Source organism: Eptesicus fuscus, chromosome 21 (genome assembly GCF_027574615.1).
Source record: "Eptesicus fuscus isolate TK198812 chromosome 21, DD_ASM_mEF_20220401, whole genome shotgun sequence".
Lineage (NCBI taxonomy): Eukaryota > Metazoa > Chordata > Mammalia > Chiroptera > Vespertilionidae > Eptesicus > Eptesicus fuscus.
In genome coordinates, this window is record NC_072493.1 from 42,383,228 (window position 1) to 42,399,948 (window position 16,721).

General features: G+C 50.0%; 1 protein-coding gene across 1 annotated transcript; it reads left to right on the forward strand.

Annotated features, from left to right (window-relative positions):
- The first annotated feature begins 8,679 nt into the window (after window positions 1-8,679).
- Window positions 8,680-16,396, forward strand: ZNF114 (zinc finger protein 114). Its single transcript, XM_054711140.1, is given in 6 exon segments — window positions 8,680-8,730; window positions 9,594-9,631; window positions 11,823-11,865; window positions 13,689-13,815; window positions 15,287-15,500; window positions 15,600-16,396. Coding segments are annotated over 6 exon segments (1,230 nt in total). The 3' UTR covers window positions 16,357-16,396.
- Window positions 16,397-16,721: the final 325 nt, after the last annotated feature.

Sequence of the window (16,721 nt, forward strand, 5' to 3'; positions counted from 1 at the left end):
AATAAAACAGCACTATTTTGGTTTCCACGCTGAGTTCTTGACTTCTGGGGGAGGGCCAGAGGCCCAGGCCCGGAGGGAACGCGAGATGGTCCAGCATTCCTTCATTCTTCCCATGGGCCTCTTGGGGGCGGGTGAAAGGAAGGGGCCACAATGAATCCATCTCCACGGCAGCTTAGGCTTCCTGTACCTCTACCTGCTCCACATGCTCAGCTCGGTCCCTTCAGGCCTCCCCTCAAATGTCACCTCCTAAGGGCCATCCCTGAACAGTTCATCTAAGGAGTCACCCCAAAAAATAAGTAAATAAAAATAAATTAAACAAAGCCACTCCATTCTTTCTCAACATTATATATTTACACACACACACACACATATACAAACTAGAGGCCCAATGCACAAAATTCATGTAAGAGTAGGCCTTCCCCTGGCTGCTGGCTCCAGCTTCCTTCTGGCACCCGGGACCCAGGCTTTCCTCGCAGCCCCAGCTTCGTCCGGAAGGTTGTCCAGAAGGACATCCGGTCTAATCAGCATATTACACTTTTATTATTATAGATACGTTTTTATTGATTTCAGAGAGGGAGAGAGAGAGAAACATCAATGATGAGAGAGAATCATTGATCGGCTGCCTCCTACATGCCCACCGCTGGGGATCGAGCCCACAACCCAGGCATGTGCCCTGACCAGGAGTTGAACTGTGACCTTCTGGTTCATGGATCAACACTCAACTACTGAGCCACACGGGCCAGTCTCAACATTATTCTTTACAACCTTAGCACTTCCTGAGATTACACCATGTAGCTGTTGGCCAGTTTAGCAGTGCTTAAGCATACAGATGATAAAGCCAGACTCCCTCAGTCAAATCCCAGCTCTGGTACTTACTTGCTATGTGACATGTGGTTTCTTCTTCTGTCTTCGTTACAGTTTGGGGATAATAATAGTGCGTATCTGAGGATAGATGAATGAGTGTGTGTACCAGTGTTCTAACATTCCGCTTCCCCAAAGGGCTCTCAATTACCTATTAACATACCCTGTTTTCCAATGATCTGTGTCCCCCATTTTTAATAGTCAATCTGCCCCCACCAAAATATAAGCTCTATTTTGTTTTCCAGCATCTCCGCAGTAAGCACTGGGTTAGAAAGATGAAAGAATATAAATGGCAGGCTGGCTAGTAGAGCTAGCGCTTCATCGTGCTCCATATTGCTATGGTGACAAAGGAGCAAGATTCCTTTTCAATAACCCCACCCGGCTCTCCCATTGGCGACCTGTACCTGAAAACTACAACTCCCAGCAGGCTAAGCGCCGCCAGCACCTTCCAAGTTTTGCGCCTGCGCAGTATAATCAGCTGTCCCTTGACAGCTCTTGAGTACTTAGTGGGGGCGCTAAGGTTGGGGACAGAGGAATGGGAATCGTTTGCTCGCTGAGCATCGCAGGGCCCCCCTCGTCTCTCCCGGTGGGAGGGGTCTGGCTTCCAGGACCACATGAGAGGAGCAGAGGGGACCGCTCCGGTCTCCATGGTGACGGGCCGGGCTTGGAACCAAAGAGGATTAATGCAGAGGGCGGAGGGGAAGCCAGAGGTGGACGTTGCCATGGTAACCTTAGCGGGGTGAGGGCAAAGGGATGAGTGATAACAGGAGAGGAATCAGAGTGACCGGAAATAGGCGCTCTTGGAGAATGTGTCGAAGGAATCTTGAGATGAGGGGAGCCGGGTGATCTAGGGGAACTGGAGTTTTGAAGGAGGTGGAGTGTTTTAGTGAATTCGTATGTAATAAGGGGCTTTAGGGTGGTCATTGGGAAAATCAGCATGCTAATAGATAGCGGGTGATTGGGAGATGGAAATGCAGTGGGGAAAATAGACTGTTAAACTCGTTTGTCTCTCAGAAATTATCTGTAGAGCTATTACATGCCAGGCACAGCCAGACTTCGGAAATGCAGTGGTGAGCAGGCGGGTGTGACTACAGAGGAGTTAGGGTGTTCTAGGAAAAGGAACTAGGGTGATATGGAGAAGTTGGAGGTTTTACAAGGAATTGGTGAATTATGTAAATTAATTCTGGTACTATTTTATTATTATTTTTTTTGGACATTTTTTTATTGAGGTATTATATGTGTACATATCTTACCATTGCCCCACCCCCACCCCACACCCATACATGCCCTCACCCCCCAGAGTTTTGCGTTCATTGTTTATGCTTATATGCTATTTTATTATTTTTTAAGTATTTTTAAAAATTTTTTTAATCCTCATCTGAGAATATTTTTCCATCTTTTTTTAAAAAAAGAGAGAGAAAGAGGAAGGGAGGGGAAGAGGAGAGAGAGGAGAGAAAGAGAGAGAGAGAGAAACATCGATGTGAGAGAGACATCGATCCATTGCCTCCTGCACGTTCCTGACCTGGGGCTGGGGATCAAGCCTGCAACTGAGATACCTACCCTTGACCGGAATTGAACCCAGGACCCGTCAGTCCAAGGGCTGATGCTCTATCCTCTGAGCCAAACCAGCTAGGGCTCTGGTACTATTTTAGAAGATCAACTGAATACCATCTGGCAAGCCCTGAGGATACCTTAGTGAGCTAAGTCAGCATTGTGGATGGCATTGCCAGATTTAGGGGGACTGCAACCAGTTAAGTTCGAATTTCACAACACACAGTATTTTACTTATTTGGTGTTTACCTGAAATTCAAATTCAGTTAGGCATCCTGTATTTTTACCTGGGAACCCTAATTTGGGGGAATTGGGGTGTTTGGGAAGAATGAGTTATTATAGGGCTCATGGGGCATTGGAGAGTAACTGTTGTAGGAAGAGGAGCTGGGGTACTCAAGAAAAAGGGGAGTGTTGAAGCCAACTGTGTGCCCAGGGCTATGCTAAGTGCTTTTGTTTTGAAAAACTTTATTCTGAAAAATTTCAGCCCTATACAATAGTAAAACAGCCCTATCCGGTTTGGCTCAATGGATAGAGCTTCGGCCTGCGGACTGAAGGATCCCGGGTTCGATTCCGGTCAAGGGCACTTGCCCGGATTGCAGGCTTGATCCCCAGTGTGGGGCGTGCAGGAGGCAGCCGATCAATGCTTCTCTCTCATTATTGATGTTTCAATCTCTCTCTCCCTTTCCTTTCCTCTCTCTGAAATAAAAAAAAAAACATTAAAAATAAAAAATAGTAGAGCAGATGATATAATGAACTACTTTACCATCTGGGCTGTATGTGAACATATTTTTTAAATATACTTTTATTGATTTCAGAGAGGAAAAAGAGCCTCGGGTGAGGATTAAAAAAAAAAAAAGTCACCTCCCAGGAGAGGATTCATTCCCTCAGACAGCCCTAGCTAAAGTAACCACCGCCCCCTTCCCACCTCAGCGACTACCCCATCCCTTTGTAGTATTTCTTTTAGAAACGTCTCCCGATCTAAAATTAATCTTGGTCGTTGATCATGTGCCTTTTCATTGTCCATCTTCTCCACTAGGGGGCGGCCTTGTTCCGCTCACCACGGAAATAGCAGTGCCGGGAACGGTGCCTGGCACAGGACACAATCACTGCGTGAATGATGTTGATGAAGTGGATGGAGGCTATTCCGGATAAAAGAGCGGTGGTATTTTGGGCGTTTCAGAGAAAGAGACCTATGGGAGGTGCGGGGACCTAGGAGAGGATGTGATAACCAGGAATTTGGGTGATAAAGGAGGAATTGGGGACAGTTCCTGTAATTCTGTTCTGTAGTGACTGAGTGTCCTTTGAAAAATGGAAAACAGCCCAGGAGGTAAAGAGGACATTAGCAAATGAATGGGGAGGTGGTTGAGGAAGACTTGGGATGTTCTATAGAATTCATTGTTATTTGGCCCTGACTGGTTTGGCTGAAGGTCCCAGGTGCTATTCAGGTCAAGGGCATGTACCTTGGTTGCAGGCACATACCCAGTAGGGAGTGTGCAGGAGGCAGCTGATCGATGTTTCTAATTCTCTATCCCTCTCCCTTCCTCTCTGTAAAATAGTCAATAAAATATATTTTTTTTTAAAAAAAAATTCATTGTTATTTGTAGGATTGTTAAGCTGCCAGTGCCTCAGTCTCCTCATCTGTAAAATGGGAATAATATATTCATCTCACAAGTTTGAGGGTTATCTGAGGTAACACATGGAATCTGTCATCATCAAAATAGTTACTAAAGTCACCCTGGCCAGGTGGCTCAGCTGGTTGAAGCGTCATCGCATACACCCAAAGGCTTCCAGTTCGATTCTCAAAGGCCTAGGTTGCAGGTCTGATCCTCTCTAATCTCCCCCTCCCCCGCCCCCTTCCCCTCTCTCTTCCTCTCTGTCTAAAATAAAGTCAATACAAATATATCCTCGGGTGAGGATTAAAAAGAAAACTGAACATTTGGGCTACTCCCTTGTGTTCTCTTCCTATGCCTTTTAGTTCCCCTTGTATGTTTTAAGTTCACCGGTGAAGGGTGAGCCCATGGAGCCCTAGGCCTCCCACCTTCGACCCCAATTAATAGAGAACCCCAGCTCCTCTCTCTCTCTCTCTCTCTCTCTCTCTCTCTCTCTCTCTCCCCAGGACTTTGCTGTGTGGCCCCAGGTGTGCTATGTAATTCCCAGGCCTTGGAAGTAATAAACCTGTATCTTACTCCTGATGGTTATTGCTGAAGGGTGTCTTGCAATCATAATAAGAACCCCAAGGGCTGGTCCAGCCCCAACATTGGTTGTTGACAGGCTGAGACCAACATACATGTCTTCACATGTGTCCATGGCATTGTGCCCTTTTACCCACAACCAGGACACTGGATTCATGAACATGGTATAGATTTTGGTTTTGTTTTTTGTTTTTTTTTTTATGTTTAGAGAGAGAGGAAGAGAGAAGGACAGAGACAGAAACATGGATGAGAAACATTGACTGACGGCCTCCTGCGCGCCCCCCTACTGGGGATCGAGGCCGAAACCCGGGCCGGTGCCCTGACCAGGAACTGAACAGCTGACCTCTTGGTTCATGAATGGATGCTCACCTCTGCGCCACACCGGCCGCTGCCCACTTTTAAATTGGATTATTGGTTGTTGTTTTGTGGGAGTGTTTTTGGTGTTGGGTTGTACGAATTCTTTATAAATTTTGGATATTAGCCCCTCTTGGGCGTGCTGTTGATGGACATCTTCTCTCGTTCAGTGGGCTGTCTTTCGTTTTGTGGAAGACCAGGCATTGTCGCCTGGACTTCTCACTCACTGGCTGTAAGTCAGAGGCTCCCACAGCTCCCGCCTCGGGTTCCATTCATTCGCTGGGGTGTGCCGCACCAGCTCGGCCAAGGGTGACCCTGAGAGGGGGCGGCTGAAAGGCTTAGAAAAGACAGAGGAGAGAATGAAAGCTGGGTCTCGGTGGACGCTGCTTCCTGAGAGACAGCGCCAACGCCCACAAGCCGAGTCTTTATTTTATAGCAGATGCCACGAGGCAAAGGAAGGGTGTGGTCAAGATGTTTACAGCATTCTTGTGAGTTTCCATCCTACTCAGCTACGTGCACCTGAACTCTATCAAGCCCACATCACTCAGGCACGTGGGGCCACGTGTTCGGGCCGTAGGTTCAAGCTGACAACTCCAGCTGTTGGCTATCACTGTGCTGGGAGGGCTCTGCCCTCCAAGCTGGGACTTGCCCGTGGCCATGAGAGGACTGTGCCCTCTCATCAGTCCGAGGCTTGAACCTGTCCAAACACTGTAGCCGCTCTCCACACTAGAGCAGCTCACAGGACTCAGAAACGTGTTACTTACCAGATCGCCGGTTTATTATAAAAGGATCTGAGTCAGGAAGGGGCAGATAGGAGAGGCGCAGAGGGCCAGGTGTGGGAGGGGCTCAGAGCCCCCTCCCCCTCCCCTCCCGCCACATCACACATCCACCAGCCAGGCAGCTGTCCAAACCCCGTCCCATCCCCTGGGTTTCTGTGGGGGCTTCATTAGGCACCATCACGGCAGCCCTGCCATTGGCCCCGGATCCAACCTCCAGCCCCAGCCCCACACATACTGCACGATCCCGCCCTCCAGTCACAGGGTTGGTTCCCTGGCAACCAGCCCCACCCTTACGTTGCCTAGGGGCGCTCTCAAAATCACCTCATTGCCCGCCAGCGTGACTCAGTGGTTGAGCGACACCTACAAACCAGGAGGGTTGGGTTCCTGGTCAGGGCACGTGGCCGGGTTGTGGGCTCCATCCCCAGTGTGGGGTGTGCAGGAGGCAGCTGATTGATGATTCTCTCTCATCATTGATGTTTCTCTCTCTCTCCCTCTCTGAAATCAATAAAAATATCTTTTAAAAATGAAAATCACCTCATTAACCACAAAAGTCACCTTTGTGGTTCTCATCACAGAAAATTCTAAGGGTTTTAGGTGATCTGTGCCAGGAGCCAAATGTAGATTTCTTTCTATAAATCACCTCTCATCCCCAGAGCATCCAGAGGGAACCAGTCCTGCTGACACGGGGGTGGGGGGGGGGGGGGGGGGTGAGCCCAGTGAGCTGTGTCAGATGACTTTTTTCTTTTTCTTAAATATATTTTATTGATTTTACAGAGAGAAGGGAGAGGGATAGAGTTAGAAACAATGATCAGCTGCCTCCTGCACACACACACACCCCGCCCCCCCCCCCCCCCCCACCCCCCCCCGGGGATGTGCCAGCAACCAAGGTACATGCCCCGACCAGAATCGAACCTGGGACCCTTCAGGCCAACGCTCTTTCCACTGAGCCAAACTGGTCAGGGCCGTGTCAGACTTCTGAGCCCTGAGCTGCCAGAGAATAGACCTGCATGGCTTTGAGCCCCTCCGTTTGGAGTAATGAGTTCATTTATAAGTCCGTTCCTAAGAATGAAGCTCGGCCATTAAGCATAAAGCAAGGTCAGCTACTATACATATAAAAGGAAGAAAAGCTTTGGGGTGTCATGCCGAAGGAGAAAATCCTAAACTGCCCTGGGGACTTCTTGCCTCTTCATTTTTTTTTTTTTTATTATTGATTTTTTACAGAGAAGAAGGGAGAGGGATAGAGAGTTAGAAACATCGATGAGAGAGAAACATCGATCAGCTGCCTCTTGCACACCCCCTACTGGGGATGTGCCCGCAACCAAGGTACATGCCCTTGACCGGAATCGAACCTGGGACCTTTCAGTCCGCAGGCCGACGCTCTATCCACTGAGCCAAACCGGTTTTGGCAAGCCTCTTCATTTTCAAAGTGGAGCAGTTTCTTTTCTTTTTTTAAAATATGTTTTTACTGATTTCCTCTTGACCCACTCACTAGCCTGCCAACTTAAGAGAGAGGAAAGAGAAGGAGAGAGAGAGAATCATCAATGATGAGAAGGAATCCTTGATCGGCTGCCTCCTGCACGCCCCACTCTGGGGATCCTGCCCACAATCCGGGCAAGCGCCCTTGACTGGAATTGAACCAGGGACCCTTCAGTCTGCAGGCCAACGCTCTATCCACTGAGCCAAACCGGCTAAGACTGTTTTCCATTTTTCAAAGTATACTCAGTCACTACAGAACAGAATTACAGGATCTGTCCCATTTGTGATTTCTTTTTTAATTTATTTGTTCATTGAGAGAGAGAGAGAGAGAGAGAGAGAGAGAGAGAGAGAGACTGATTGTTGTTCCACTTGTTTATGCATTCATAGGTTGCTTCTTGCATGTGCCCTGATCGGGGATCGAACCTGCAACCTTGGGGTATCGGGACGAAGCTCTAACCAACTGAGCCACCTGGCCAGGCCCCATTTGTGATTTCTTGAACCATTTTCCCATGTTGAGGAGGAAAATTGTTAACGTAAAAAAACCATTGAAACCTGTAAAGAATTTTTGTGAGTTTATTTGAGCCAAACTGTCGACATATGCCGGGAAGCATAACCTCAACAATTGAGATAATGCTGCGGAGAATGGCAGGCTACATCTGTATTTATACATTGCCATCAAAGGAGGGACGTAGGTGGGTTACATGAAACTCATTGGTGATAGATTAAGGAGGTGGGATAAACAAAGGAGGAGGAGGGGGAAACCCCTGGGATTGGATAAAAAGTAAAATGACGGACACATACTTAGGTGGATACAGGAACAATTAACACGATAATGAAGGAATTTGTGGCATCTGTCCTGGCGCCCACCACAGTTGGTTGTGCCCCAGGGGCTCCAGAAAAAGGGAAGTTACAAGTTACCCAGACATTTCATAGATGTTATCATAGATGCAAAAAGACAGATAGGCTCAGTTAAGGTAAAGATTGACCTTGTCAGTGAAGATACCAGCCTAGGACGTAACTGCCCACCATAACTGCGTTTAGTTAAAGTTTAATTTCAGACCATGCTTTGTGGTTCCTTTAGGTCTCTGAGTTTGCAAGACCGCCGTGCAGGCCTCCCCTGAGCTTGTCAGGTCAGCATGTGGCCCCTTTCGTCCACAAAATCTTGTCCTCTTCCTCTTCGGTTGGGTGTCTGGGGCCTGTGAATGAAACGGACAAAAGACAATTAACAGGAGAACAGGCGCACACTTTTTATTCACAGTTACATGTTCAGGGGTTCACAGAAAAGACGTGGCACACAGGAGCAGGCGGCTCGGGGCTCACATTCCCTGGAACAAAGGAAAGAGGGTCGGGCTTCAAGGAACAGGAAACAGTGAGGGAGGGCGGGGCGAGTGAAAGACTATTTTAGTGAGTCCGTTCCTGCAGGTGTTCAGGCAGGAGTCTCTTCCCTCCCTGGTTCTGGGTGGGGGATGGGCACCTTCTTCAAAGAGGAACATATGCCCGGCTGCCCGGCAGATAAGGTGAGGCCAGCAAATGTCCTGCATCTCCATGCTCACTTGCCGTCCGCTCTGAATAATCCTTGTGCCAAAGTGGCATCTCTTGGGGGTGGCATATACTTTTTAAAAATATATTTTTTATTGCTTTCAGAGAGGAAGGGAGAGGGAGAGAGATAGAAACATCAATGATGAGAGAGGACCATTGATTGGCTGCCTCCTGCACGCCCCCCACTGGGGATCGAGCCTGCAACGTGGGCATGTGCCCTTGACCAGAATTGAACCCGGGACCCTTCAGTCCGAAGGCTGAAGCTCTATCCACTGAGCCAAACCGGTCAGGGCAGCCTATACTGTTTTTCTCCCTGGTTTAATAAGGTATTACTGGCAGATAAGATAAGCATAAGATATGCAGATAAGATAAGCATATGTATGTTTAAGATGCACCATGTGATGATTTGATATACGCATCCGTTGCAAAATGATTATGGTATGGCGTTTCCCATCCTTTTGACCCACGAGCCAGCCAAAGTCAAGTCTTATTGTAGACTAGAGGCTTGGTGCACGAAATTTGTGCACGGGCAGGGTGGGGGGGTGTCCCCTCAGCCCAGCCTGTACCGTCTCCAATCCAGGAACCCTCGGGGCATGTCCGACTGCCAGTTTAGGCCCGATCCCAATCTCTAGACCCAAGACAAACAGGTGTGGATTAGGATTGAAGAGCTGACCAATCAAAGATAAGGGGCGGAGCCTTCCAGCTACATAAGTCAACTCAGGGAGAGCGCTTTCTCTCTTTGCCCAAGACTGGAGACTGTGGTTCTCAGGAAGACCACCCCAAGGTAAACTATGGATTTGGTGTGATTATGATGTGTCAATGTAGGTTCATCTCTGGTTAGAAGAAGAAGAAGAAGCGGCATTTTGATGAGCGATGCTGGTAAGGGGAGAGGCTATGCATGTGTGAGGGTAGGGCGTATAATTGAAACCAGCCTAAATGAGCCTCCAGTTCCTTTGCCTGCTGCCATGATGCCAAACACACCACACAGGTGTGATGGAGGGAAAGTGGTTTATCCGGGTGCCGAAAACCTGAGAGGATGGCAGGCTCATGCCTTAACAACCATCTCAACGTCTCAGGGTAGGCAAAGGGCGTTTGTAAGGGGGTCGTGGGAAGAGGGGAACTAAGGAATTCTGGTGACGAGCCACTTCCCACTTCAGCTCTCCGGGGGTTTTGATATTCTCTTTCCTGTGTGTCAGTGTCTGGCGCTTTTCTCTCTCTGTGGGTTTTCTTGCTGATGCCTGGGGACAGGATGTTGGAGGCCGTGTCTGACTCGGCATCTGCTACACTCCTGCGGTTGAGGCTGGCCAGAAGGAGAACTGAAACTGCCTCTGCCTGTAGCACGCTTAACTACGAAACGATTAATATTTTACACTCTAAGTTCTGTTAGGATATTCTTATTTTTAATTCTTGGTAGTTAATGAAATGTTTTCAAAATATATTTTAAAATATATATTTTATATATTTTATAAATATATAAATCATGCTGATTTCAGAGAAGAAGGGAGAGGGAGAGAGATATAGAAACATCAATGATGGAGAGAATCATTGATTGGCTGCCTCCTGCACGCCCCCTACTGGGGAGCAAGCCCTCATCCCAGGCATGTGCCCTTGGCCGGAATCCAACCCAGGACCCTTCAGGCCAACGCTCTATCCACTGAGCCAAATCAGCTAGGGCGTGTGAGGTGTTTTGGTTTTTTTTAATATCCTATACCCTGTTAAATAATTTATTGGTCACCACCCTCTTTTTGCCTATAAAAACTTTCCATTTTTACAACCTTCTTTTTTAGTTGCTAGCTGGGATACGGCCCTATTCATGAATCGCTTGAGATCTAATAAAGCCAATTAGATCTTCAAATTTAGTCGGTTGGATTTTGTTTATTTGTTTTGTGTGTGTGTGTGTGTGTGTGTGTGTGTGTGTGTGTGTTTGTTGTTGTTAACCCTCACCTAAGGATATTTTTCCATTGATTTTTAGAGAGAGTGGAAGGGAAGGGGGAGAGACAGAGAGAAACACATGGATTGGTTGCCTCCTGTACGGACCTGCGGGCCTTGCGCTATCCACTGAGCCAAACCAGCTAGAGCTGAATTTTGTTTATTAACAAGGTATATATCAATATTAGACAACATAGGCTTTAAGGTAGAATTGCATTAGTAGAAATGAAGAGACGTTTCATTTAAAAAATGTATATTGTTTTGATATGATTCAAATTATGACAAAAATCAAGTCTTTAAGAATAAGATTGCTTGTCTTAGCTGGTTTGGCTCAGTGGATAGAGCTTCAGCCTGAGGACTGAAGGGTCCCAGGTTTGATTCCGGTCAAGGGCACATGCTGGGTTGCTGCTCCATCCCCAGGAGAGGGCGTCCAGGAGGCAGCTGATCAATGATTCTCTCTCATCATAGATGTTTCTCTCTCCCTCTCCCTTCCTCTCTGAAATCAATAAAAATATATTTTTTAAATGAAATAAGATTGCTTTGCTATCAAAGCCGAGTGAGGTGTGTCATTCGTTGTCCCTGATGAAGTCTGAGCAGCTCCCTTGCTAAGCGACTTCGCTGGGTTCTTATCAAATAAAACCCGTGGAGAAGCAACCACGCCCACCACGCATTTAGGCCACAAAGACCGAAAGTTGGGGAGGACCGAGCGCCTCTGGGGCCGGAGACGGAGACGGTGAGGGTCCGCGGCCCGGAGGCAGGGAAGACGCGGGAACGCCCCGCGCCGGGAAGCGCCCGAGGGCCTGCGATCTGCAAATCTGCTGGGGGCGGGGTCAGGCCCTGCGCTCCCAGAGGGCAGGTCCGCAGGGAGGGCAGGGGTGCGGTCCCCGGGGAGGCGGAGGGTGGGGGGGTGGGGGGGAGAGCCCCCTTCCTGTGAGGCTCCTCCTCCTCCCCCTCACCCCCTAACCGGTCCCTCTGGATGAAGGGAGTGGGAAGCAGGGACGCCTTGCCTGGGCGGGACGCCCCTCGGTCCCGGACCCCTCCGGGGCGGGGGCGGGGTGTTGGTATCGGTTTATTTGATTCTTCTGGTTTGTTCGGTTCCAGGGCTCCCGTTCGCCGCTCCGCTGCCCTCCGGCGCCTGAAGGAGCGCGTGCGCCGCGCCGGAAGCCGGTGCTGCGGGATGGTGAGTGCGCCCCCCGCGCGGCGGCTCCAGCCCGGGGCGGGGCGGGGCGGCCGGGAGCCGGGGCTGCCCAAGCCCAGGGGGACCCGGGGGAGGCCGGGAGCGGCCCACGTGCTGCGCCCGAGTCGCCCTCACCTTGGGGCGGAGCGGGGCGGGGGTGCCACCACCTTGCAAAGCGCCCTTGACCCTGGAGACCCCAGGGCAGCGGCGCGGAGCGGTGCGCTTTGGATCCAGCACGTGCGCCCGCGCTGGAGCCGGTGAGGGGGGCGCGGGGAGGCTCCCGCCGGCAGAGCGGGCTGCCCGCGCTCCTCCGGGGACGGGGCGTCGCGGTTTGAGTTTGGTCCGACGGGTGAACGGAGACCCCCGCGGAGCGAGTTTGTAAAAGGACGCGCTGAGCGCGGGAGGCCGCCGGGGACGAAACCGGGGCCCCGGCTGTATGGCGTGGAGGTTGCGCTGCACAGGAGCCCCCCTGATCCCGGGGCGCCGGGGCCATTCACTGCGGGGAAGGGTCCGGTTCAACGAAGCCTGAGACCTGAGACCCTTAGCTCGGCGCCGGCCGAGCCCTGGGCCGTTATCATCCCGTCGGGCTGTTTCCCGGGAAACCACAAACTCAGATGGCGGTGGAGTGCCGCCCGCTTCTCGGAAACCCCGCTTCTCTGGGCCAGGGACTTAGATGCCCCAGGCAAGGGTGGGATGTCCCTTTCTGCTGATATGAAACAGCCACGTTTTACTAGGCTAGAATTTTTATTATATATAGATAGATATTTCAGCGAGGAAAGGAGAGAGAGAGAAACATCAATATCAATGATGAGAGAGAACCATTGATCGGCTGCCTCCTGCACGTCCCCTCCTGAGGACTGAGCCCAGAACCGGGCAGGCAGATGCTCTATCCACTGAGCCAAACTTTTTAGGGCAAGAGGATAGGATTTTTAGAGTACAAGGTTTCTCAGTGAGTTAAAACGGTAAACGAGAGAGAGAGAGAGAGAACCATTTTTGACTTTGCATTCCATGTCATCCAAGTCTGACATTTCCACCTGAGAGACTGCTGGGTAAACCTAGATTATCTGCCTTAACGTCTAAGACGACAAGCATTTGATCACTTTACTTGAGTGTCACATTTCTTTTTTTTTTTTTTTTTTTTTTTTTTTTTAGTATATTCCATTGATCTTCACAGAGAGGAAGGGAGAGGGATAGAGAGTTAGAAACATCGAGAGAGAGAAACATCGATCAGCTGCCTCCTGCACACTCCCCACTGGGGATGTGCCCACAACCAAGGTACATGCCCTTGACCGGAATCGAACCTGGGACCCTTGAGTCTGAAGGCCAACGCTCTATCCACTGAGCCAAACTGGTTAGGGCTGTACACACACTTGGAATAATTATAGAGGCAGTGTGCGTACTTAACTGCGTTTTCAAACTTCCAGTAGCATTTTAGGATGAATTTCCTTTGCGCCAAGCTCAGTCTGGCTGAAAGGAAAGAACCCTCCACTGAGCGACCAGCTGCCGGCGTGTGCGGACGTGTTTTGGGGACACCCTGTGTACAGCAGCCGGTCCTTGCACTCCCTGGCTTGTAGACACATCACTCCCGTCTCCACTTCCGTTGTCCTGTGACGCCTTCCCTCTGTGGGTCTGTCCCGATTCCCTCGTCCCAGGAGCCCGCCCTCCTCCTGTGTGACCTCATCTTAATTCCTTTGCCTCCGCAAAGGGCCTGTTTGCAAATCAGTTCGCATTCAAGGGCCTGGGGGCTAGGATTGCAACACGTCTTTGGGAGGGGACACAGTTCAACCTGTAAGGGCGCCCCAATGAGCCCAAAAGGGTGTTTCCTTTCAGGACGCGGTGACCTTCACGGATGTGGCCTTGAACTTCACCAAGGAGGAGTGGACCCTGCTGGCCCCGGAGCAGCGGGACCTCTACCGGGACGTGATGCTGGAGAACATCCGGAACCTGGCCTCCGTGGGTAAGGGCCCCTGCCTGCGCCCGGAGGGGAGCGGCCTCCCGTGGTCAGGAGGCAGCGGAAGTGGGGCCCGGCTTGTTGCGGTCCAGAGACACGGCTGCTGCTGGTGGACCAGGGTCGCCCCCGTGGAACTGGAAATGTGGTCCGCGGTGAGCAGGTGGCCTCCGGCCGGAGACCGTACTGTGTCCACAGTCCTTGTCTTCTTGTAGGAAAGAATTCAAACAAGAGAGAAACAGCAGCCAAAGCCGGTGAGAATTTATTTGCGGAAAAGGAATGCACCCAGAGAGAGTCTGAGTGGGGAAACTCAGCAGCCGAAAGCAAACCTAGGGGCCCGCTGACCGGGAATCGAACCTGAGACCCTCTGTTCACAGGCAATGCTCTAACCACTGAGCAACACCAGCCAGGGCTGAAATCAAATATATATATATATTGATATCAGAGAGGAAGGGAGAAGGAGAGAGATATAGATACATCAATGATGAGAGAAAGAGCAAATCATTGATCAGCTGCCTCCAGCCCACCCCCTACTGGGGATCGAGCCCGCAACCCTGGCATGTGCTCTTGGCCGGAATCGAACCAGAGACCCTTTAGTCCGAAGGCTGACGCTCTATCCACTGAGCCAAGCCGGCGAGGGCTGAAATCAATTTTTTTTTTTTTTGCCTCCTTTTTTAAATATATTTTTATTGATTTTTTACAGAGAGGAAGTGATAGGGAATAGAGAGTTAGAAACATCCGATGAGAGAGAAACATCGGTCAGCTGCCTCTTGCACACCCCCTACTGGGGACGTGCCCGCAACCAAGGCACATGCCCTTGACCGGAATCGAACCTGGGACCTTTCAGTCTGCAGGCCGACGCTCTATCCACTGAGCCAAACCGGTTTCGGCCTGAAATCAATTTTTTTAAAAGCATATTAGCCTGGCTGATGTGGCTCAGTAGTTGAGAGTTGTCAGCCCATGAACTAGGACAGTGGTCGGCAAACCGTGGCTCTGTTGACTAATGAGTTTGCCGACCACTGTCATATACTACCTTTTACCTCTTTGCACACAATATGCCACAATTGCCTAATCCTCACAGCTTCCAACTACACGGTAACATTTAGTCTAGTCCAGTGGTTGGCAAACTCATTAGTCAACAGAGCGGCAAACCGCGGCTCGTGAGCCGCATGTGGCTCATGAGCCGCAATTTGCCGACCACTGAACTAGGAGGTCGTGGTTCAATTCCCAGTCAGGGCACATGTCTGGGTTTTGCGCTGAATCCCCAGTAGGGGGCGTGCAGGAGGCAGCCGATCGATGTTTCTCTCATAGATGTTTCTATCTCTCTATCTCTCTCTCTTACTCTCTCTAAAGTCAATAAAAACAACTTTAAAGCTTATTTAAAAAGGAAAGAAGCCCACACGGCCATTCACCTGTTTTACCCTCTCCAGCCCATCTTTACTTTCAACGAAGCACTTAACTTCTGTGCACTGTATTTCAGGCGAGGTGATTCGACAGAAAACCAAAGACGCAGCCTCTCAGCAGGACATTCTTGCTAAAAACACAATTCGTGAAGCCAACAGAGTGTGTTTGACAGGCAACGATCCCACTTCAGGAGGAGACTTGGAAGGCCACCAAGCAGAGGAGCCACACAGGCGGAGGGGGCAGAAAGGGAGGCGCATGGCGGTTGCCCAAGAAGAAGACGGCTGTCTGGTTCAAGTCTGTGAAACGAGGGAGAACCCTGAGCCCAGCTCAAAGCTTGTGCCTTCACAGGGAAATTCCACAAGAAAACACATCCCCCAAAATGTTTTGAATCCAAACTGTGTCTTAAGGAGTCATCACAAAACCTCTGGAGACAGCCAGGACGATAGAGGACTGTGGCAGAGCATTCGGTCAGCTCCACGTGTGAGAACGCCAGCAGAGCGGCCACCAGTCACATGGGTCAAGAATCGCAATCACGTGCTTCGTGCACCTGATAAACCATTTCTGGAGGTAAATGTCTATGAATGGGGGCCATGGGGGACAGTCTTCCTGGAAGACTGTGTCCTTAGGGCACACGAGACTCAAGAGCAAGTGTACGAGTCCAGTGAGTGTGAAAACATCTTCCGGAGGAGCTCGATGCCTGCCGTGCAGGTGCAATCTTACACGGCGCCGACAAAGAACAAGAATAAACCAAGTGGGAAAACCTTCGCCCACGTTCCAGATGCCGGGTCCCACAGGAGTACGCGGAATGGAGAGAAAAACTATAAATGTCAAGACTGTGGGAAATCCTATGCTTATCACGCATTCTTTATGAAACACGTGAGCATTCACACTGGAGTGAAACCCTATGAGTGTAAGGAATGTGGGCAAGCCTTTCGATACTCCCTCCACCTCAATAGGCATGTATACAGACACATTGCGCAGAAGTCCCATAAATGTAAGGAATGTGGGAGAGCCTTCCATAAGTCCTGGAATCTGACCATACATTCCAGGCTTCACACTGGAGAGAGGCCCTATAAGTGTATGGAGTGTGGACAAGGCTACACGAATAGTTCATCACTTAAGAGACATCTGAAGAAGCACAGCTAAGAGAGGCCCTCGGAAGGAGAGGGATGTGGAGAAAGCTTTGCTTTTCTCAAAATCCTGAATGAGCCGAAACCGGTTTGGCTCAGTGGATAGAGTGTCGGCCTGTGGACTGAAGGGTCCCAGGTTTGATTCCGGTCAAGGGCATGTACCTTGGTTGCAGACACATCCTCAGTAGGGGGTGTGCAAGAGGCAGCTGATTGATGTCTCTCTCTCATCGATGTTTCTAACTCTCTATCCCTCTTCCTTCCTCTCTGTAGAAAATCAATAAAATATATTTAAAAAAAAAAAAAAATCCTGAATGAGCCAAAACCGGTGTGGCTCAGTGGATAGAGCGTCGGCCTGCGGACTGAAGGGTCCCAGGTTCGATT